Source organism: Lynx canadensis, chromosome A3, assembly GCF_007474595.2.
Source record: "Lynx canadensis isolate LIC74 chromosome A3, mLynCan4.pri.v2, whole genome shotgun sequence".
Lineage (NCBI taxonomy): Eukaryota > Metazoa > Chordata > Mammalia > Carnivora > Felidae > Lynx > Lynx canadensis.
Window position 1 is genome coordinate 17,653,203 of NC_044305.1, and position 23,236 is coordinate 17,676,438.

The 23,236-nt window shown below is 46.4% G+C and overlaps 1 protein-coding gene across 1 annotated transcript in view; it reads left to right on the forward strand.

The window, feature by feature from the left end:
- Window positions 1-23,236, forward strand: part of PTPRT (protein tyrosine phosphatase receptor type T) — a 934,550-nt gene that overhangs the window by 724,296 nt on the left and 187,018 nt on the right. Inside the window, exon 17 of the mRNA XM_032592759.1 lies at window positions 12,420-12,476. Within this exon, the coding sequence (XP_032448650.1) occupies window positions 12,420-12,476 (57 nt within the window). The remainder of the gene's footprint in view (window positions 1-12,419; window positions 12,477-23,236) is intronic.

The window sequence follows — 23,236 nt, forward strand, 5'->3', positions numbered from 1 at the left end:
CTGGAGTCTCAGATGACCGAGCCCTGGCAGGGCAGGAAGGAGTCAGGAGTCAGAGGTAGATTCCCAGCACTGACACCCTCACTTTCCAGGTCTGCGAGGGCCAGTCCTTCAGCCCAGACAAGCGGAGCTTTAGGAGCACCTTGAATAGGACAGAGAGCTGGACAGTGGAGAATGCGAGTCTCTCAGAGTCCCGGGGAGTTACCCCTCTCAGTGCCACCTCAGATAAGAGGATGCTTGGTGAGAAAAAAGCCAAGAAAAGACAAAGGAAAGCAGGCCTGTGTTTGGTTGGTGTCTACTCTGTGCCTCACGTTAGCTTTGGAGCATCTAGGGTTGATTAAGGGCAAACCCTGTCTAATTCCGTGCACTCTTCATGAGGACTCTGTAGCAAGGATCTAAGGCCAAGAATGAATATTTGGCCCATCTCTTTCTGGAATCAAATTTCCCCATTTAGTGGGTTTGCTGAAAACACTATTACTTTTAATAGAGAAAAATAAGATACTGGGAATCCCATAGGCTTTGGCAGTATCTAAAGTGCCAGTGACATATTGCACTGGCCATCTGGCTCCCTCCAAGCACTTGGCACTTCTCTGTCATCATGGCACCTTCCTCTTGGGGCTTCCAGTGGGCATCCAACCCCTGGAGTGTGATCACATGTGCAAACTTAAGGCCACTGCTCTGCGGATGTTTTATCCCTGACTCTGGTGACTCCTGATGGTGTCCGTGGTCACCTGTGTGAGTCCTGCAGAATAGAAGGGCTCCCAGGGAGAACGTAACAATCCCCAGCACTCAGGCAGGGTCATTCTGACCTGACCCCAAGCCCAGTGCCTCTTCTGTTAGATTCCACATCTGGCTCCAGCATGACGCTCTAACCCTTGTCTGTCTGCAGCATTCCTGTTAGTCACTTGAACTCTGATGCAGCACTGCCCAGTTTGGAGGGTTGCAAAGCAAGGGACCTAGAATAGTTTTCTATGGCTGCTATACCAGAGTACTAGCAGCTGAGTGGCTTAACAACAAAATTTCTTGTCTCACATTCTGGAGGCTGGAAGTCTGAGGTAAGGTGTCAGTAGGGTTGGCTCCTTTGAGGACTGTGAGGGGAGGATGTGATCCATGCCTCTCCCTAGCTTCTAGCAATCTTCATTGTTCCTTAGTTTGCATCTTCACATGGCATTCTCCCTGTGGGCATCTCGTGTCCAAGTTTCCCCTTTTTTATAGGGACACTAGGTACTATTAGATTAGGAGCCCACCCTGTTCCAGGTTGACCTCATCCTAAATTAACTAATTACATCTACAAGGACGCTATTACCAAATAAGGACACCTTCTGAGGCACTGGGTGTTGGGATTTCAACATATGAACTGGGGGATGGACGCATAGTTCAACGCATAACAGGACCCATGCATTTAGGGGCAGTGTCTATGTGGTTTCCACTGGAGCCTCTGATTGCTCATTATTCACAGTATAATCCCAGTGGCTTTTAAGGGTGTGCAAGGAGCAAGAACCAGCCCTGTCAGAGGGGGGCGCTGGCAGTGGACTGGTCTAGATTGGACTTCTGTTCCCTTGGGAAGTTTAGTCAGGCTGCTTTGGGCAGAGGAATTGCAGGTTCTGTGGAGGGAGCCCTGGGCAGCGGGTAAATACAGTAGGTGGTCCGCACACACCCAATGGCTGGGTCTGTGACAGCAGGACCCTACTCAGACCCTACATGATGGTGGAGCATCAGGTCCTGATCTAGTCAGGTTTCAGGGCCCTGAGCAGAGCCTGCTTTCTGGGGCAGGCACCAGCACTGCTGACTTGGAAGGTCTCTGATGAGGTGATCCTTGGTCTTAACCACTAACTTCCTCATCACATTTTGCCATGGCAGAAGTTCCTGGCACATGCCTGGCAATCAAAAAATGCTCACTGAAATGAATAAATGCATTTGAAGCCGGCATCTTACTGCAGCAAGAGTCAGAGACCTTGAGAGTCTCAGTTCATCTCTCTCAAACTCCAAGGTGCCATGTTTCAGGTTATCCCCATCTATCCATTCACAGAACATTTTTTAAACATACCTACTGCCAGTGGTTTCATGATAAACCTGCTCTTTGTAAAAGAAAAGCCCTTATTTGTAGTCTTTGTTGATCTCCAAAGTATAAATATCCCCACCATGTCCAATATCAAGTTACCAATGGTTTAATAACTGGCTCGCAAAAAAGTCCAGAGTGTTTAACACCCAGGTCTAGCAAGCTAATACAAGCCAGCTCCGGCACACCAAGGCCTCTACCACCCAGTTTGTTAGAGGATCAGACGATATAATAAACATCTAAGTGTTGTATTTACTGCGAGGTGTTTTGGAAAAAAATATTGTCAATAAATGTTATTTCCTTTGTGTAGTCTGCTCAGTCAGCATCTGTGAGCTGGGTACCTTGAAAGGAACTAGGGTTTTGTGCTGAATCAGCAGGCATGATGCCTGTCCTCAAGGAGCTCACGATCCAGTGTGGAAACTAGACCTTGCATGAGTGATTTTGACAGATAATCGTGGACTTATGATTATGATCAATGCTTCCAAATGGAAGTGAAATGTACTGAATGGGGGCTAAAGTACCGTTGGGGCCAAAGCTCCATGCAGTAATGGCATGTATGTTCCTGGGCCTTCATCTGGGGTTCTGTTTCTCTGGGACTGGTCCAGTATGGGAGATACAACCCTTCTATTACCTCCATCACTACCCCTTCTCACCTAAACACTGGGAATTGCACAATACCCAGACCAAGGGTAGGATTGGAAGGCCAGCTGACTCAGCATCTCAGACTGTGAGAGGAGCCATACCCCTGGTCCAAAGTCCCTGTTAAGAGTCAAGACTGTATGTATTTAGAGGATTGAGAGGGTAGGGATTTGCATATCACCAGGGGGCAATATTTGTTTACAGAGTGAGGGCAGAACCACAAATTGAAGGCCCAGCTAAGGGACTCTGTGGGGTGGGAGTTTGATATTTGCTAGTAGAAGGGTAATTCTAGCATCAGGACAGGCTCACCTCAAAAGCCTTGAAAACGGTCTTTTTCATCGATGGAAGGGTCTTGTTGGCATTGCCCCAGATTCACATTCTTTTTTATCTTGTTGATCAGCCAGGGGTTGCCTGTTATTAACTTTGGCTAGAGATTTAGAGGAATTAGAATGTGAGTTCAACCATAGTGGGGAAGTGGATTTCATCGATGAGTAGTAGATAAAGGCAAATAGGAGCTGTCTTAAGACAGATTCCCTGGAAGCAGAGCCTGAAGCAGGGATTTGGGTGCATTTAATGTATTGATGGAGGGCACTTGGAAGAAATCTATAAATCAAAGAGGGAAGTGGGATGGTAAAAAGAAAATGTTAAAGCAAGAATCTGTTCTCAGATAAATGCAAGCCTAGGCTACATGCAAGTGGAGTATAAATTTCTCCAAAGTTCTGCCTTGAAGTAAGAAGACCAGGTTTTCTGTGTCTCTCCCCCATAACAATTAGTCCTTGGTACTTTCCCCTTTCCTTACCCTTCTCCCTCCCCTCCATTTCTCAGGTGGCTCCAGGGGAAATGGTATCCCAGAGCCTTGGCCAAAGTCTCTGGAGAATGTCACAGGTGTGAGCCCTTAGTCTTAATACCCACAGCAGCAGGGGCACGGGGGTGTGGGGGGAAGGTTGGGTATGATACACTGACCTGCAAAGGGGATCTGGGAGTGGCACCAGTGGCCTCCACCGCACTGATCTTATTATAAAGAGGATGTGTTTCATCATCGGGTTGAGGGATAGCAAAAAGCTCATGGAATTGCCTCAATTTCAAGAGCTAAAAGAAAATCCTGAAAGCCCTGTGCTTGGCACACTCTACTCTGAGAATTTGTTTAGAGCTGCAGAGAGAAAACTTCAGCTAATGGGTAAATAAGCACTACATTTTTGGTTTAGAAGCAGAAAATTATTATTACTCATTCTCCGAAGGGAGGGCAGTATGAAGATAACAATAAGGCTTCATTTGTGTTGTTAAAACAGGAATTGTGAGATAGAGCAAGTCAGTGGGAGGTACATTTAGACCCATTAAGTAAGGTTTACCTCGTATTTGGAAGACGAGGGATGGGCTTAGTTTCAGAACCAGGTTGAAGATGGAACATACTCAGAGACCACTCTTGGGAAGATAGAGCATGTAGAAATTTGCAATGAAAGTGCAACCTTAGACTTCCAAGGTTCTGAAGCTTAGGCTGGAGGGAGTGTGGGGGTGGGGAACTGCCTTTCCTGTGGAAGATGATTATCCTCTGTGGTGGAAGGTGCCCCAGGCTATAGCTGCTGAAGGAGGGACCTGAGCATCTGTTTGTGCCTTTCTGACTCAGAGCAGGCCAAGGGGAAAATGGTTTCTGATCTAGAACCATACCAGTCAGTTTCTCTTCCAGAATCTGATGTCCATTTCCACCCAAGTCCCTGTCCTGTCTTATTCTCCCCTGCTTTCCTCCATGCACCCCTCCATTCACTTCGCTACTTTCTCTTGCCCACACTCCCTGCCTCCCCCAGACTTGCCTGCATGACCTGGCCCCTTACTACCTTTCAGCCTCTCCCAAGCTTCTATCCTCATACTTGCTATATTCTTCTGACTTACCAAGTTCCTTCTAACTTCAGGGCCTTTACTCATCCTGTCCCCTCTGCCCAAAATTATCCAGCCACTGTATGTGCCTGTATAACAGATAAATATCTTTCTAACTGCAGCATAGACACACTTCCTCAGAAAGATCATCCTGACCTCCAATCTGATGTATATCCCCAACATTTTCCACCTGAAATCATACCCTGTACTTTTTTTCATAGCATTCATTTTGACTTGCAAATATGTACATTTTTTTTAGTTTGCTTACATGTTTAGTGTCTATCCCAGCCACATTCCAAGTGTAGTAAAAGCATTTTGCCTATTTTGAGCACTGTTGTGTCCCCAGATTCTAGCATACTTTCGTGCTCAGTAAAATATATTGAATGAACAAAGGGATAAATCAATGGATGGTCAATTGATTAATGGATGGATGGATGGATGGATGGATGGAGGCTAATAGGTTATTCTTTCATGGCCTCTTTTTTTTTTTCAAATACAACCTATTTGTCAGCACTGTTCTCTTTCAATGTAGGAGTAAAAAGGAATGAGGTAGAGATCAACTATGTAATCTACAGTACCCACTCACAAAGGCCAGCCAGGCTCTGCTGGGGTATTTGCTATAACAGGGACCTCACTACTGGCCCAAAGAGTTCCTCCCACCATGGGAGGACACTTCATTTGGAGGGAGCCTCAATATCATGAGTCCATATTGGCTCCCCGTTATTTCTGCCAATGTGTCTTTGAGGCCACATAGATCCTGTCTGCCTTTCCTCCCTCCAGAAAATAAAATTTGCTTTCTCTGTGTCCCTCCGCCCCAATTAGGGTCAAGCAGGTACTTACTTGCCTGTCTGCCCTCTCCCTGTTGGAACCTCTCTGGCCACCAGCAGACAACAGCACTCCCATCTCTGGCACCAGCCAGGGAGGGAACACAGCTGGTTCTGCAGACTCCCGCTGGGTGCGCCCGAGTGGCAGTTAGAAAAATCAGCTTTGATTTGATTTGCAAACTGAGCCTAGTCATTGAGACAAAATAAATCCGGAAACCCATAAAGCCATTTGCAGAGTTGCTTTGCAGAAGACAGCCACAGTTTTAATCTAGTAAACACTCTCTAACGATCCCATTAAAACAGCCCCCTCAGAGTAGGTGCTGAAAGCTGAACTCCAGAATAATGAAGCATGAGATAAGGGGCCAATGTCACCAGTAGATCCATGCTGCCCTGTGGTGGTGATGGACTAAAACCATTGTCCCAATGGCAATAGGCAAGAGACGTGGGCAATGGTCTTTTGTAAATGTGGTTTCTTTTTATAATGGCTAAGCCTGAGGTGGAGCATTTCATCCAGCATTTTCTCTTCTCTCTTCATAATGGATTCTCACCCCTGCAGAGAGTGGCAGGACAATAAATACCCATTCTCTAGTGAGATGCCCTCATTTTGCAGATGCTAAGACTGGAGCCAGGAAGGGGAATGATGTGTCCATAGATTCCTTATCTGTAAGAATAACATGCCACAGGTGGTGTGAGAAGCCAAGCAAGATGTAGGTATTGTCTCCTATCAGATAGGAAATTCCCATCACCTGCCCTCCCCTCTGTTGACCCAATTCTATGCAGAAGGTTCTATCTTTATGAAGCTTCTTTGAGAGGTTGCATGGAATAATGGGGAATCAGAGTCACCTGGATTTAAATCCCACATCCTAAACTTAACTGTTTGACCTTGGGTAAGTCAACCTTTATGAGTCTATCACTTCACTTTTAGGCTGGAGATCATTCATTCTTTCTCATGATTATTTGAGGTAATGCACATAAAAGGTCAGGAATATAACAGATTATAAACATCTTTAGCTTCCCTCCTTCATTCTTCTGAACCTTCTCAGATAGGAGACCTGGAGACCCACCTCTCTCTCTGCTGTTCTCTAAGGAAGAAAACCCAAAGCCCAGGCTCTAGTCATTTCTCATACAATTCCACAAATCACACATTTATCAAATGCACTCAGACTAGATCCAAAGTGCAGAAACAGGCACAGGAATGATGCTGGCCTCAGTTCTTGGTATTTAACCTCTTCATCAATAGGTTGTTATGTTTAAATGAGATTCTACATAGCAATCATGTATTTTTATTGACTGTAGCATTTTGCTCATGCACCTGCTGCCCTTTGACTGTAGCACTTTTCCTTTCCTCCTGATCTACCTAACAATTTCAGGAGGGACTCAGGACCACAGGATGCCCAAATCTAGCTGTGGTAGCTGAAGTAGAGACCCCAGTGAGGGATCACTTATGAGAGGCAAACTATAGTGAGTCAGTCCATTGGAAAACTCTTGACTCTTGTTCAGTCTTTAGAAATCCTGCCAGAATTTCAGAGGGAGAAGTCCAGGGTGTGTGCTTGGGGGTTAGAGTAGGGTGGTACTGTTTCTTTCTAGCCAAACCCAATAAGGTGAATTTTCCATAGTGAGGGTTCTCAGAATTGCTTGAGTATAACAGATCTCCTTGGCCCTTGGCCCCTTTTATTCTCACCCAGTGTCTTCTAGGCCCTAAAATTCCAAACGAATAATTTGGCTTTTCCTGAAGGTTTTGTGACAAAATAGAAGAAAAAGATTATATCATAAGTAGACCAAAATAACCCAAAGATGACATTCACATTAATATTTTTCTTTCTACAACCACTGACACATCTCTCTAGTCTTTTGTCCCTCCCCTATCCCTTCTCTCTAGACTGTTCATACTTCTCTCTCTCTCTCTCTCTCTCTCTCTCTCTCTCTCTCTCTCTCTCTCTCTCACACACACACACACACACACACACACACACACACACACCTTTTCCCCACCCCACTCAGGAAGACAAAGCTGGAGCAATAGAGTCCAGGAAAACAAAACCAACACCAACACTTGCCCTTCAAGCATGTCCTCGGGAAGCCTCAGTTCATCCCTGTGAACTACAAATGAGAATTATCTACCCAAGACCTGAGACACCTGAGTTGACCTTAGCTCAAATCTGATGCTCCAGAGCAATTGTATCTCACAAAGGGATAGGAGGAATTTTAAAATCATGAGTCAGAGAAAGAGGAAAATATTTCTGGAGACAGGGTTAGAAATAAAGAGAATAAAGCTCTATTTGAGCTTTCTCTGATGGGGTTTCAATGTAGTGTTGAAAGGGGGGGGTGAAGAGGGCTAGCAAAAATTAACCATCTGTGATACCAGTCATGGTACTATGGTGCTGTGTACCAGTCATAAGGCTGTGTATGTTGACATGAGTTTATAATGAGATGATAGAATCAAAGCCTGGCATGTATTACACACTAAATAAATAGTGATCATCATTATTACCCTTACTCAAGAAATGAAGCAGTATAATCCCAGAAGGGTTGAATAAAGAACCCAAGGTCCCACAGAATTGCAGCTGAGTTCAACTCCAAAGCTCATGGCATTCCCATGACACCATTTTGAATCTTGTCAATGATGTAGACTGGGTGAGATTCTGTGAGTCAGAGTCCCCTATCTCCTATTTGTTAACCCCTTCCCATGACTCTATTCCAATAATAGTCGATAATAGAATATTTAGAGTATGATGGGCCTTTTGTTTCTTTTTGGCAGTGTCCAGGCTAAGTCCTGAGATCTGTAGCAGACCTGGTGCCTCAAGGAGCCCTCAGCTTTTTACACTACTATAATATATTGAAGCTAATAAACCAAGAAATTAGTTTGCCTTCAAGGTTATCTATTCTAGTGTCATCTTTAGTCCATCAGCATCTCTTTCTATTCAACATTCTTTGCTTGAGAAGGAAATAGAAGTAAAAAATCATAAAAGAAGTCTAAGGCACTTATAATTCTGATCTTCTTCTTCTTTCCACAATCTTAATATTTTTAATATTTTTATTAATATTAATATATATGAATGGGGACTGGAAACTATGGAGAGAGCAGGGTCATGAATCCTCTAACAGAAAATCCATATGATGTGGGAACCAGATGGCAGAAGAGAAAGCAAGGGACTACTACTACCTTTTCTTCTGCCGGATTAGTTAGGATAGGTCAGGCTTAGCTGCAATAACAAATTAATACCCAAGTATCAGTAGCTTAATATCAGAAAGTTTTCTTTGTTGTTATGCCATCTAGAATATATGTGGCCTCAAAAGATGCCATATTAGGGAAGAGAAAGTATGGGGATAGTAAACTGGATCTTGAATACCCCACTTGGAAATGACTCTAGTCACTTCTGCTTACATGGCTCTGATGAGGCTTGGATTCTTCTGTGTGACTAAGAAGGAGTGATAGGCCAGGCACCAGTAAACACTAGTCACCTCTACACAATATGTATGATCTCTTTTCCTGTTTCCACTTCCCTTTGTGTCCTGCTGAGACCCATGATCCATCACTCGTCTTCTGCTACTGTACCCACTAGAGAGACGTCTTCCCATCCCAACACCTATGCAGCTATACTTCTGTGTCTGCCCTTCATAGCTAAGCACTCCTACCCAGCAGAGTTGGAGCCCTAGGTGGAAGAGTGGGGAGGCTCCTCTGGGCCTGTCAACTAAACTAAGGCTTTAACTGTTTTTTTTTTTTTTAATTTATTTAATCCTTAAAAGAACTTCATGAGATACTTATTAGTATTCCCATTTTATGGGTAGGGAATTGAAACTCATAAGTGTAATTTTCCAAATGACACAGCTAGTAGGTAAATACTAAACCAGAATTTCATTTCTTCATTTAATTTTCCATAAACATATATTGAGTGCAACTTAGTATTAACAGTGGCCTCTTGTCCCATAGAGGTTAAGAAATTTGTCTTTGGATTTGGACAGTCTTTGATTCTAGGCTGGAAGAGGCACTTAACTGCTCTGTGTCTTGGTTTCCCCATCTGTAAAACCATGACAATAGCACCACTTACTTTATGGGACTAATGTAAGAATTCAATGGGCTAATGCATATAAAGTGCTTAGTGCAATGCCAAGCTTATAATAAGCACTCAACAGGTAGCTAGTGGAACAACAAAAAGATAAATTATATCAATATAGCATGATAAGGGCTGTGAAGAAGGTAAATCCAGGATACTGTGGGAGCAGAGAAGGGAAACATAAATCACTTTAGGGTGTGCATTCTCAGGTACGTGGTTACTGAGACAAGTTTTAAAAGAGTGACAGTTATCATATTGAACAAGGCTGGAGAGTAAGGCAGGGAGGTCTTCTGAGTTGAGGAAGTAGCGTGTGCAGATCATTGGAGGCAAGAAAGCGTGCCACTGAACTTGAATGGGTCAAAGCAAACAGATGGATGCCAGTGTGACCAGAGGGCAGGAGTGAACAGAGGTGGAGGCTGAAGTGGCAAGCAAGGCCAGGACACCAAGGACTCAGCATAGCCCCATAATATATGTGATATATATATGTATGTATATATATCTATATATCTATATATCTATATATATATAGATATGATATATATAGATACATATATGATACATATATATATCATATATATACACACACATATATGATACATATATATATCATATATACACACACATATATATGTATATATGTGTATATATATATACATATATACGTATATATGTATATGTGTATGTGTATATGTATATGTGTATGTGTATATGTATATATATATATGTATATATATATGTGTGTATATATATATATGTATGTGTATATATATATATGTGTGTGTATATATATATATATATATATATATATATATATATATATATAGACATAGTCCTGAGACTGTGGGAGCCCTTGGAGGTGCTTAAGCAAACTGCCTTTGTCCGAAGGCCACCCCAGTTATAGCTTAGAAGATGGATCAGAGATGGGGTTTCAGAGCACAGACAAGGTGGGAGCATGGGAGAACTGGTAGAAGCCACTGAAATGGGACAAGTGAGAACATTTGAGTCATGTCTTCTCAAGCTTTCTGTTTCTTTTTCTGACATGCATGCAAGCCATATCCTGCCTACCTCAAAGGTGGGGGAAAATTAATAAAAATAGCCACTTAGACTAGGGATTGGCAGACTTTCTGTAAAGGGCCAGATAGTAGGTATTTTCAGTTTTGCAAGGCCTGTGGTGTCTGTCACAACCTATGTAGCTTTGTCATTGCAGCACAAAAAGCAGCGAAATAAATATAAAATGAGAGTGTGACTATGTTCCAATAAAACTTTATTTCTGGACATTGAAATGTGGATTTTGTATAATTTTTGTACACCATAAAGTATTACTCTTCTTTTTGTTTCTTTGTCCCCCAACCATTTAAAAATATAAAAACCATTCCTAGCGCATGGCCACACAGGGAACCGTGGGAAGCTGGATTTGACCCATGAGCCATAGTTTACTGACCTCTGACTTAGTATGTGCTTTGAAAATGGCACAGTTCTTCATACCTTAAAGGGAGGAATATTATGATGACAACTAAGTGTAGTTACATTTTATAGTATTTCATGACCTCGATCAAGCTTGGTATTTGTGTGAATTTTTGAAATTATGTATTTCCTATTTACCAGTTGGTCTGGAACACCCTACCTCTCTCTCCATTTGCATAAGGGCTTTATACAGTTTTGTTGATGAATCAGTAGAGGAACATGCAGCCTTTTACCAAGCATAAGACACCTTACTGCCTTTTGTATCATTTTCTTTATAGAGACAAGTGGTTGGTTTCAGAGGGCAGGAGCATTAGTCATGCAAACCAGGGTTGGAATACTGCATCTGCCAGTTGCTAGTTGTGTGATCTTGAGCAAGTTACAGTAGTTCTCTGGTTCATGTATTCACTCGTCCATTTATCCAACAAATATTCACAGAGTACCTACTACATGCTGGGTACGAGATTGCCTAGTAAATGGAATGCTGTGACTACCTTCAAGGAATTTACAGAATCAAGGAGAAGTCAGCCATTAATAACATGGGAAGGTTATCACTGTATAAAGGGAAGACTAGGGTGTGATGGGAAAACAGAGCGGGCCATCTTCTCCATACATGGTGAGATGCTCAAGACTCCCAATAAAGGAATTCCAAACTGATTTCCTGAAGGATGAACAGTTGCCAGCCAGGCAAAGGGGCAGGAAGGGAGTGCATTCCACACGAGGTGATGAGGCTGGGTAAGGCCTACAGATAAGAAGGTAGGGGGCTGTTGATAACAGAGAAGATTTCATTGCCCTTTGGGCAGAGAGCGTGGACCAACAGGCAAGGATCTGTCATTGAGGGTCTGCGAGCTGGTGGAGGGGATTTGACATTTACCTTTCTCATGCCCTTCAGCTGAAGGGTGGAGAGTGGATTGATAGGGGGCAAGACCGGAGACAGGAAGACCAACAGGAGGCTGCTTAGGTAATCCCCAGTGAAATATGAGGGTGGTTTCAACCAAGAGGAAATGAAATTGGAGAGAAGGAGGAGGAGGCTTCCAGAACCTTCCTGGAATATAATAACCAAGGCATGCTGAGTAATTAGAAGTGGGAGGTCAGTAAAAAGGAGGGGTAAAGGATGACTCCCAGATTGCTAGACCAAGGCGCTACGTGGGTGGGGCCACCATTTACTAAGAAAGCAGAGACTGGGAGAGAAGACACCAAGTGGAAAGATGATGCGTTCATTTGTAATAATACTGACCTTTCTGGGATGCTCTCAGTCTCAGAAACATTGTGTGTGAGGTACCTGGCATGTCGTGGGGCCTTGATAAATGTTGAATCTTATTCTCGTTTCATTTTTAAAAATCTTTTTCGGGCCTTGTTGTGTTAGATCACAATGTTCTTTTGCTGTTTAGTGTGAGCTCTTCAGAGCCACAAGAACTATGGTTTTGTTCACCGTGCCACACGTTTTCATGTGTGTTTCTTTCTCTCCTTCTCTTCTGCATGCTGCCTGGGGACTGGCTTCCTTGTGGTCAGCACCAATGGGCAGCGCCCAGGTGACCCCGGGGACTCCACTCTGCCTCCTCACCACAGGTGACCATCAGAGCCCTGGGCGGGTGGGAAGGGATTGAGAGTGGCCCATGCTCAGGGCATCCTCCAGGCCAGGTGCCCCAGAGAGGAACTGGCAGTCCCTCCACCCCACCCATCCATCTGCCCACCTATTCTTCCAGCCACCCACCCATTCACCCATCCACCCATCTCTCCATCCCTCCTTTCATTCATGCATCTATCCACTCATCCATTCTAATGCTTACTACTAAGTACCTGCTGTGTGCCAGGCGCTGTTGCAGGCATTGAGGCATACAACGATGAGGCAAAAAAGACATGTTCCTGTGACTTTCTGGGAAGGGAAAGAGCCACACAAATCAATGTACAACTGTAACCATGAGTAGTGCCACAAACGAGAGGTATGTGGTGTTCAAAATAGACAAACACATATACCTGGAGCAAAGGGAGTGTGTCCCCAGGAAGTGACAACTTAGCTGTGGTCTGAGGTTAGGGAAGAAGTTGACCTACTACGTCTGTGCTTAGGAAGTAAGTAGATCAGGCTGTGATCCCAGGCCTACCATTTGTCCCAGAGAGGCCCTTTATTTTTTTTAACGTTTATTTATTTATTTTTGAGAGAGAGAGAGAGCGAGCAAGCACGCATGCACACACACAAGTCCGGGAGGGGCAGAGAGAGAGGGAGACACAGAATCTGAAATGGGCTCCAGGCTCCAGGCTCCAGGCTCCAGGCTCCAAGCTCCAAGCTGTCAGCGTAGAACCCGATGCAGGGCTCAAATCCACAAACCGTGAGATCATGACCTGAGCCAAAGTTGGATGCTTAACTGACTGAGCCACCCAGGCACCCCTGGGACAACCCCTTTCAGTGTGATGATCCCAACTTCTCCTATGTGTGAAGCAGGAGTAATCATGGTTACCTCTTAGGGGGCGCCATTTTCTCGCAGTCTCTGCACAGGCAGCGTCTTCTGGAGGTGTACTCCAAAACCATACAAGATGGCGAGTGTAAGAAGGGCTGGTATGGGAGTGCCCAGTCCAGAGTAAGTATATGTTTGAAGTAAATACCAGCCCCTTCCATCGAATACACTGCAGTTTGATCTCATGTCGCATAAACATCCATTGCTCTTCAGAGACTGGGCTGCAGAGCCCATCTGTGTCAGAGGCTAATGCCCATTTCAGGGCCTGATAGACAAGGGATGCTGCTGACCTAGAGATTCTACCTCAGGGGCTCATTCTTGTCATTACAGTCGTTGACGATTTCAAATCTTTTACTGTCACCTCTCTCAGAGTTGTTGCTCAGACAATGGCCTCCTCTCTACTGGTCCCTGACTGGCTAGTTTGTCATAGGGGGAAAGGGGGTGCGGCAGGCAGTCATGACAGGAGTCTGGCCATCCAGTACCTCACAATCCTCTACTGTCCACCCCCTTTCCCAAATTCAGAAATATCACTGCTGGGGCACCTGGGTGGCTCAGTTGGTTAAGCTTCCAACTCCTGATTTTGGCTTAGGTCGTGATCTCATGGTTCCTCAGTTCAAGCCCCATGTCAGGCTTTGTGCTGACAATGCAGAGCCTGCTTAGAATTCTCTCTCTCCCTCTCTCTCTCCCTGCCCCTCCCCCACTCATGTTCTCCCTCCTTCCCTCCCTCCCTCTCTCTCTCTCTCTCTCCACACACACACACACACACACACACACACACACACACGCACTCTCTCTCTCAAGATAAATAAATAAACATTAAAAAAAAAAGAAATAGCACTGCTAATGAATGTCTTTGGGTTCTCTAGACACAGAGCCTGAGATAGGGATTCTTGTGCAAATCATTCATGGAGGAGTATTCTCAGAAGAAAGTGAGGAAGACAGGGTAGGGCAGGGAAGAAACTAAGGGAGGATGTGGAGGCCTGTGTCAGCCTGAGCCCACAGGGGCCTCTGGAGTGTGGGAGCTGCTCCCACCTTGAAGTCAGGGGCCAGCAGTTGTGCCACTGTGTCAGCCAGCCATTGGCCACGGGCTCCCATGCGAGTGCACAGCCTCCTGGAGAGGCAGCTCACCTCTGCCTTACGGCACTTCTGCCGAGAAGGAGGTATCTGTGAGCCTTTAGCAGCCAGCACGCTTGGCAGATAGAGATGAGGTGCACCAGCCCTGGAGAGGAGATCTGGGCAGACCCTCCATGTAGCATTCGCTACAGCCCGGCCCAGCTTTCCTCCATAGCCACCTCCATAGCTCAGCGTGTCACTGCCCACGCCCCAGGAGTGTCCTCCTAGCCACTCATTACCTGTGTGACTTTAAGCAAGTTGCATAGGCTTTTTTCACCGGCAAATCTAATTGTCACACTTCACAGTCATTTTACCGATGACGATTAGGGGACCCTGGAGAGTGCCCTGCTCCACAGCAGCACATAGTAGGCCTTCAGAAAATGTCAGTCTCCTACTATCCCCCCATCATAGGCCCACCAGCCTCACCCTCACCCTCACCCCCAGGGCTGTGTAGTCAGAGTGAGGGGCCAGTGACTCCACCCCCGTGCCCACACCCACTTTACTGAGAAACCGTGCTTCTCCAGAGCAGGTGAGGGAGCTCCATTTCCACTGGGCCATTGTTCTCTGGGATCTATTCAAGTCGAACAGCCTGATAATGTTTTCTTTAAACAGAGCCAATTCTGTATCAGGCACATTTGTTCTTACCTCTTGCCTCTGAGGTGTCTGAATGTTCCTCCTCTGACAGGTTTATTTCATCGTGTTCCATTGGTTTCTCGGCCTCATTTGATGGGTGAGGTGCCTGCGAGTGTTTCTCTTTGAGCAGAATGTCCCTTTCAAAGGGTGTTTTTGTTAATGCTCTTCCCCTGGTAGCAATAAGGGCTGGTGTAAATAATAACTGTCGGATGTGAATGACGAGGAGTTTAGACCGTGAGCGCAGGCTGCCTCATTTCAGATCAGCAGCAGCTCGGAGAACTGTGGAGCCACGTTGTGTGTCAGGGACAGGCTGGCATTTGGAGTCGAGGCTGTGTTCAGCTCTCAGCTCTGCTCCAGTTCTGGCCTGGCGATGGTGGGCAAGCGATTTCTTTTCTCTGGGCTCCCTTCTTTTCCGGACAAGTGGGGATAGCAGTGCACCCGGCCATAGTTAATGGGGAGAGCGAAGTATGATAGCAGCCTTAGCTTCCTTGCTCAGCTAACTCTGACTAGCTCTTCAGGTCTCTGACTTCCTGGCCTCACCTTCAGAGAATCTATGTTCAGGGACAGGGCTTGTCACCCTCGGCACTAGGGACACTTGGGGTGGGTAATTCTCTGTGGTGGGGGGCTGCCATGTGCGTGTTAGGATGGTCAGCGGCACCTCCAGCTTCTACCCACTAGATGCCAGTAGCACTTCGTCCCTCAATTATGACAGCCAACTATATCTCCAGACAGTCCCCCAGGTCCCCTGAGGGACAGTAGCTCCCCCTCTTGAAATCCTTCAGAGCTGCACTGTTCAATAAACATAGAACTTGAACCATGTCTGTAACTTTACATTTTTACAGAAGTGTTTATTTTTGAGAGAGAGAGAGCGAGCGAGCGAGCCCGTGCAAGAGCAGGGGAGAGGCAGTTGGGGGGGGGGTGGCAGGGACAGAGGATCCAAAGTAGGTTCTGTGCTGACAGCAGAGAGCCTGATATGGGGCTCGAACTCACAAACCATGGGATCATGACCTGAACCGAGGCACCCCTATAATTTTACATTTTTTTAGAGTCACATTAAAAAAGAAAAAAATAACAGATGAAATTAATGTTACTAGGTATTATTTAACCCAATGCATATAAAACATCATTTTAACATGCAGTTATTATTTTAAAATTACTAGTGAAAGGTATTTTATATTCTTTTTGCCCTAAGTCTTTGAAATCTGGTATACATTTTACACTTAGAGCACTTCCCAATTCAGATGCTAGATTTCAAACAGTTAAAATGAAATATAATCCTAAAAAGATAAACATCGTGTTTAACAAGTAAACATATTTTAAACTAGTATAGTTTTAAAATTTAAATTAGTTAAAATAAGTAATAAAATAAATTTAAAAACTCAGTTCCTCAGCCACGCTAGCCACATTTCAGATGCTTGGTAACCACATGTGGCTTAGTGGCTACCATTCTGGACAGTGCAGATCTAGAGGTAAAAAAAAAAGTCTTGATCATCTTTGTGCCTAGTCAGTGAACAGAAGTGTATATTCACAGAGTAGTGGCTCAGGAAATGTTCAATTACTTGATTCAGATTTCACACACACACACACACACACACACACACACACACACACACATTTGACAATGTCTGGAAATGCATTTGGTTGTCACAAGTAGGTTTGAGGGTAGAGAACAGGGATACTGGCCTTGAAAAAATAAGGTAAAATCTCTTGTGGCCAGTGTTGGATGTCTTTCTGTTGCTGACTTGAGGCTGCAGTGGACAGATGACTAGCTCACATTTCATCTGAAGGACTTGGGGTGTCGCAGGTCCACCATGAGAGAAAGAATGCCCCTTCTCTGCCCCTGCAGTAACTGAGCCACGCCTCCAGTCTGAACCGCTGGGTCCATTTGGAGGCTGGAGTGATGCACTAACTGTCTGCCTCAGCTGAACCCCTGTCAGACTCCAATTCACTACCTTGGCTCTTCCCAGTGCCCACTGTCAGTCTGTCACAAGGAGAAGGGCTTTGAGACAAGCCCTCATATGGAGATTCTGTTCCTTAAAACTGGGGGAACTTGGGCAAATCATTCAGCCTTGCTGATCCCAGGTCCTCATCCATGAAATGATGTGGAAGAGTCCCACCCCTGGGACTCGTGGCGACGGTCATCAGAGAAAATGGATGCGTTTCTAGCATGGCTCCTGCTTAAGGGGGTGTCAGATACACCTCCCCTCTATTGTTCCTTTCTTTCCCGTTCACTTCATGTTAAAACCCTCTATTGTTGTTTACCTGGCAGTTTTTAAAATCAGAGCCTTGCCGCAGTAACAGGATTCAGGCCATAAAACACTTCTCTGAGATTGCTTTGCAACTGCCTCTAAAGCCACTTTCCCAGGGCCAGCTTATAAATTCTGGACTAGGTAGACTTTGAGCCTTTGGGACAAAAGTGTGTGGGCCCAGAGCAGATGGGGAGGCAGCACAGCAGCCTCCTGAGGGCTCCACTCGGTGCCTGGTGGCTTAGGCAGACTGGGACACCCTGGGGCCTCAGGGACCCCTGCAGGGATGCTATGCCCCCTGGCAAGGATTGAGGGATGGTATGAGAACAGGAGCTGGAAGCATTAGGACCAGATGTAGTGCTCTGGAAAAGGCTGAAACCCAAGCACCTACAGTGACAGACTGTGCTTGGTGGACCCACAGCTGAGACAGCCTGCCAGGTTGGCTGGAGAGAGGGAGCAGCTCTTGGGGTGGGCAGGGGGTGGGCAGGGGCTTCAGGGATGTCTAGCAAGATGAGGAAAAGAACAGTGAAACAAGCCAGGTGTGTTACAGACTTCCTTCATCCTGTGGCATGTGCAGAGGGCTTCACATCATTAATGCAGTTAAGCTTTCCACCAACTCTACCCCATAGGGTGCTATTAGCATCCTCATTTACAGACGAGGAAACTGAGGCTCTGATGATTGAAAATCACACAGCTCAGAAATGATAAAGCCAGGAACTGAACTTAGATTTCTCTGGAGAGTCTGTACTCTTACCCACCATGCTGTGTGCCCATGGTCAACATTAGTGGATACCGATTATGGGCCAAGAACCAGGAAATACCATAGCAAAGGGGCTCAGGACTGTGCTTCAAAGCCACATAATGACTAGCCCTGGGACTTTGAGCCGCAGAGAGGTTACAATTGTCCCATTTCCTTTTAGGCAAAATGGGGATACTAATAATAACTATTGTTAAGAGGAATAAATGAGATAATACATTTTGAGTGCTTAAACTTGTGCTTTTGCTTTTATTATTATCATAAACCCATTTTACAGATGAGGAAATTGAGGTCCAAACAGGAGGAAGCAGCCAAGCTCACCAATGGTGAGATTCAGGCAGGTGGCTGGACCAGATCTGTGGTTCCTGAGAAACATGGAGGGTGGGGGTGAAAGGTGAGAGCCCATGAGAGCCTCAGCCTAAAGTGACAAGCAGAATTTACAAATAAGGGCTCATTAGGGAGTTGGAATATAAGGTGGGAGGCTGGACACAGTAGCATGATAACCCCAGCTGCTGTGATGGACCAAGGCAAGAGTTAGACAGAGAGCTGAGATGACACAATGCTGAGGTCCCTGAGCCTTTGACCTGGGTGTCCTCTGGTCCCCCTTGACCAAAGCCTTTGGTGGTCCCAAAGCTCAGGCCAGGGCTGTGTCTGCAGATGAGGAGCAGGGACCAAATTGGAGGTCAGGGAGATGGGTGACATTCAGGATCCGGACAGCCACAGCTCTTCCATCTGGCTACTGGCATGGCTAGGCTGACGCAGCAGAGCACGGCAGGAGCCCAGTACTCGATCCAGGATGCGATCTTTGTCAGCAGTCTTCCAGTAGGTGCTCACCAGCTTGATGGACCTACGGCTACGGGCCCACCACTCTGGCTGCCAGCTTCTGTTACCAATCTCCCTGCTGAACCAGTAACCTTAACACAGGAGAGGAAGGCATTTTCTCGCATGTTGCTTCTCCAGTGGGGTGTTCTCCTATAGCAGGTGAATGTTTCTGCTGCCTGCAAACAAGCATCTAAGCAAGGAGCATATCTGACTGAGGCCTTCACTACATCTTTTTCTCTCTCAGGACATTCTCCTTAGACCAAAGTGAAACCTGTCTCCATGCTTCTGTGCAAACTGCCATTAAATTCAGATTCAGAATCCAAGGGCCGGCCTTGCTCTTTCTTCCCAGCTTAGGTACCAGCTAGTCACCACGTGGGACCAGTACAGCCTCCAGAATGCCTCCTTTTCTCGCTGCTGCTTCTCATTCCCAAGACTCATTAAGTCCTTCTCAGATTAGTGTCACAGCTTCCGGGCTGACCTTCCTGTCGTCACAATGGTGCCCTTTTAGTGTATGCTCCACTGAAGCCTGAGTGATGGTCCAGCAATAAGAATCTGCTCCTGATTGAAATGCCACCAGGCTCCCCTGTGCTTTGGGAGAGTTAGCCTGAATCAAAGACCCTCACTCTTCAACTTCCTTCCCTCTTTGGCATCCTGTGCCATGTTCACACTGATTACATCAGCAGGGCCTGCCTTCTCACAGCCCCTCCCTTCGCTGTGATGCTCTCCCTCTGTTGTCTACCTTACTCACCCGTTATGATCAAGTCTATACAAAACCTTCCCTGACCCCCACTGTCTCGGGCTACACTGAGCGGCGATGCTCAACTGGCCAGGCCAGTGTATACAGAGGATCCCCTGAGTCAGCTCCGAGTGAGGGGGCCTCATCAACATGGCCACATTCACACCCCAAGCACACTTTCTTGGAGCTGTGTGGTTTCTGTCACCTCTTAGCCTGTGCCCAGACACATACAGTGGTCATTTACACGACCCCATGCATGAGCAGACTTATGGGTTGAGTGGATGATTGACAGTAATAGATCATGTGCCAAGCATTGGGTGCTCTCCCCACCCCACCCTCTGCCTCACCTCACCTGACTCACCGTCTGCCATTTGGTTAGGCTCACTGTGAGTCACTGAGCACTCATTTTCTATCCAGTATTTGAACTCTGTGCAGCCCCATCTGCCAAGCTTCCTAGAGGATGATTCTCTGGAGTTTCTGGATAGAGGTCCCCTAAATCTACTGGTTCAGCCCTGCATAGGCTGTCTTGGGCTCACCTGGTACTGACCCAGGAGAGGTCAGGCTTAGAGGCAGAATGCATAGGCACCTCAGGACAGACATCTCAGTCCTCTGAGCATGCCCCTAGAAGCAATAGCCATGGCTGCAAATGCTCTGGACCTCACTCCTAGCCTCTAACACAGAGCTGCTTTCCATCCATCCTTTGGGGAGGAGGGTAGATCAGCTTTTAGTACAGAACACGGTGATTCAGTGTTTCTGCTTCCAAGAGCCAAGGGGCAAAGGCTAGAAGAAAGAAAACATGTTCATGGTGGATTTGCCTGGAATCTCAACAATCGATGCTGTTCCCACTGCTGGTTTTATTACCCTTGCTCAGTTTCGTTGCACTAATCTGAATTCTGTGCTGCGTGTTTACCGGTCGTTCCCTCTGATCCCGCTCGTGCTTCCACTAATCCTTCCTATAGATTTCTTGTTCCCTTCCGCGCCTCCCCTCCTTTCCAGGCTCTAAGGCTTGCTGTAGGCAGCATGTTCCAGAGGCAAGATCTGGGCAAAGCTACCCAGGCTGGGCAGATCTTAGCATTTCCTCCCCCTTCCTCCCCCTTTGGGTCAGGTAATGTGGTCATCCTGTGAGAGATCAGCTTGGCCAGAGTCGGTTGGAAAGAACTGAATTCTGTTTCTGAGTAAGAGCCTTGGGGACACCTTGACCCAGCACACCCTGCTGTACTGTTCAGACAAATAAAGCCAGACATAGTGGCCTTCCTGAAGCCTCCTGCGCTGCTCAGCCCATGACCAAGCAGGGGTGTCCTATCCTCTTCCCATATCTAATTGGCCCTAACCCCTATTAGTGATTGCATTTTACTCAGCTAAATGCTAAGACCTCCCTCCTATTCCCAGCCCATTCCCAGACTGCTTAGAACATGCCCGAGCTTAGCCTGGTGTTGTGGATTCAATGTCTTCCCCCAAAAGATATGTGGAAGGCCTAACCCCAGTTCCTGTGAAAGTGATCTTATTCAGAAAGAGGGTATTCACAAATGTACTTAGTTAAGATGGGTCATGAGGGCAGGCTCTAATTCAATGAGACTGATGTCCTTACAAGAAGGAAACATCATGTGAAGACAGACCCACATGGAGGATGCTGTGGTGACGGAGGTGGAGTGGGCTGCCGAGGAAATTGCCTAGCAAACCTGCAGTTCAGAGGAGGCAAGGGAGGATTCTACCCAGTCTCAGGGGCAGCCTGGACATCTTGATTTTGGACTTCTGCCCTCTAGAACTGTGAGAGAGTACATTTCTGTTGCTTTAAGCCACTCAGATTGTGGTAACTTCTCATGACAGCCCTATAGAACTAATACACTTGGAAACGCAGGAATCCAGAGCACTGGGCAACGGGCAGGAGTCCACCCTCAAGGCTGTTCCCTTACAGTGGACAGACCTCCATGAGACCAGGGCCAAGAGTTGCCATCCCAGAGAATTTATTTGGCCAACCTGTGGGGCCTCCATGTTGGCTGTATTCTGTGTTTGGCTCACAGCCAGCCTCTGTTCTGTGGCTCTGACCCTCTCCTTTTTGGTTCTTCCTCCTGCTTTTGAATAGTCCTAGCATTTGCTGCTGGTCACACCCTGGCCTTGACCTCTGCCTCACCATTCAGGCTGTGGTAACCTATTCTCTGTGTCCTGACCTTGTTTGGCCTGTATACCATCCCAGTGGGCTTTTGTGCCCACCGCTACAGTGACTGCTCTGGAGAAGGCTTCCCTTGTTCCACAGCTGCCCCAGACTTCCCTGAACTCCACAGGAAGAACTACGATCTATTCAGGGTGACCATGCACTGTCTCACACTGGCTGCCTGGAAAGTCTAACAGGACCATCTACTTGGCCACAGGGCACACCAATGAGTGTGTGTTCTCCTCTCTTACATCTGTGCTTCAGACTAAACCCTTAATCCCCAGTGCAAACTGTGGGTGCTCCTCTCTGCCACAGCTAAGCAGCTTTGAGCCCCCCAGGCTCAGGATCAGGCTCAGTGCACAGATTTCTGCAAGCAGGGAGCCAGTCCTGCTGGCACTGAGCTGGCTCAGCATCTTCTTCCTTGTTGGCAGGGCGAGCCTCGTCTGGACCGTAGGGAACCAGGGTGGGGAAGGGAGAGAGGAGGCCACTGGATGGTCTCAGGGAAGCCCATGACATGTCCCATACCACTGATGACATGTGAAAACCAACTTTGTAATCTAGCTTTGGCTAAGCAGTCATGCATGCCCTTTGCTGTATACACCTGTAATAGCTTTGATTTTCAGCTTGGAGACTTCTCTCTCCTGCCAGGTAATGAGCTCCTAGACAGCAGGACTGTCTCTTAATTACCTCACATGCCCAGCACCTTGCTGTCCTCACTGTCAGCATTATAATCCTAACACCACTCATCAGGCAGTGTCCAGGACTTTTTCTCTGTGGCCAAGAGTTGAGTTGGTGCTAATGAGATCAGGGTAATGGGTTTAGTCCATTTGGAGGTCACTTGGCTCCATCCAGTCCCATTCCATGGGCTAAGTATCACTGCTGGCCAAAGTCCTGTCAGAACTCTAGGCATAGGCTGACCTCTCACTGTGGGTAGGTACAGGCAGAGACCTAAACCCCACACAGGCTGGCTCCTGATGCCTCCTTTAGATTTGATGCCTACCTCAGCCACATCTTGGTCTTTAACCTTAACTGTAGCAGTCTACAGAGTGCACCCAGCTCTAGCCATTGCTTGTGGCCCTTCTCTGGTCACGGGCTAGGGTCTTGGCACTCACACTGTGGGCTTCTGGGCACACGAAGAAACAGTTGAGGGTATAGGGAAGTATGAAGGGATTCTCAGCTCACCAGTGGTGAAGCCCTGGAATGTGGATACCTTACAAGGGATGTGTCAATATTGACAATGTCTGGCATCAATCAGGCATGACTCCTCTTAAATAAGTCTATAATGCAGAATTCTGAACACATAAAAAAAAATTCAGAAGACCAATTCTCCTGCACCCGGAAGACATTAACCATAAGGGTTTTACATAGCCAGCTTTTCTACTGTATGTAACACGACTGAATTAGAATTTGACCTACA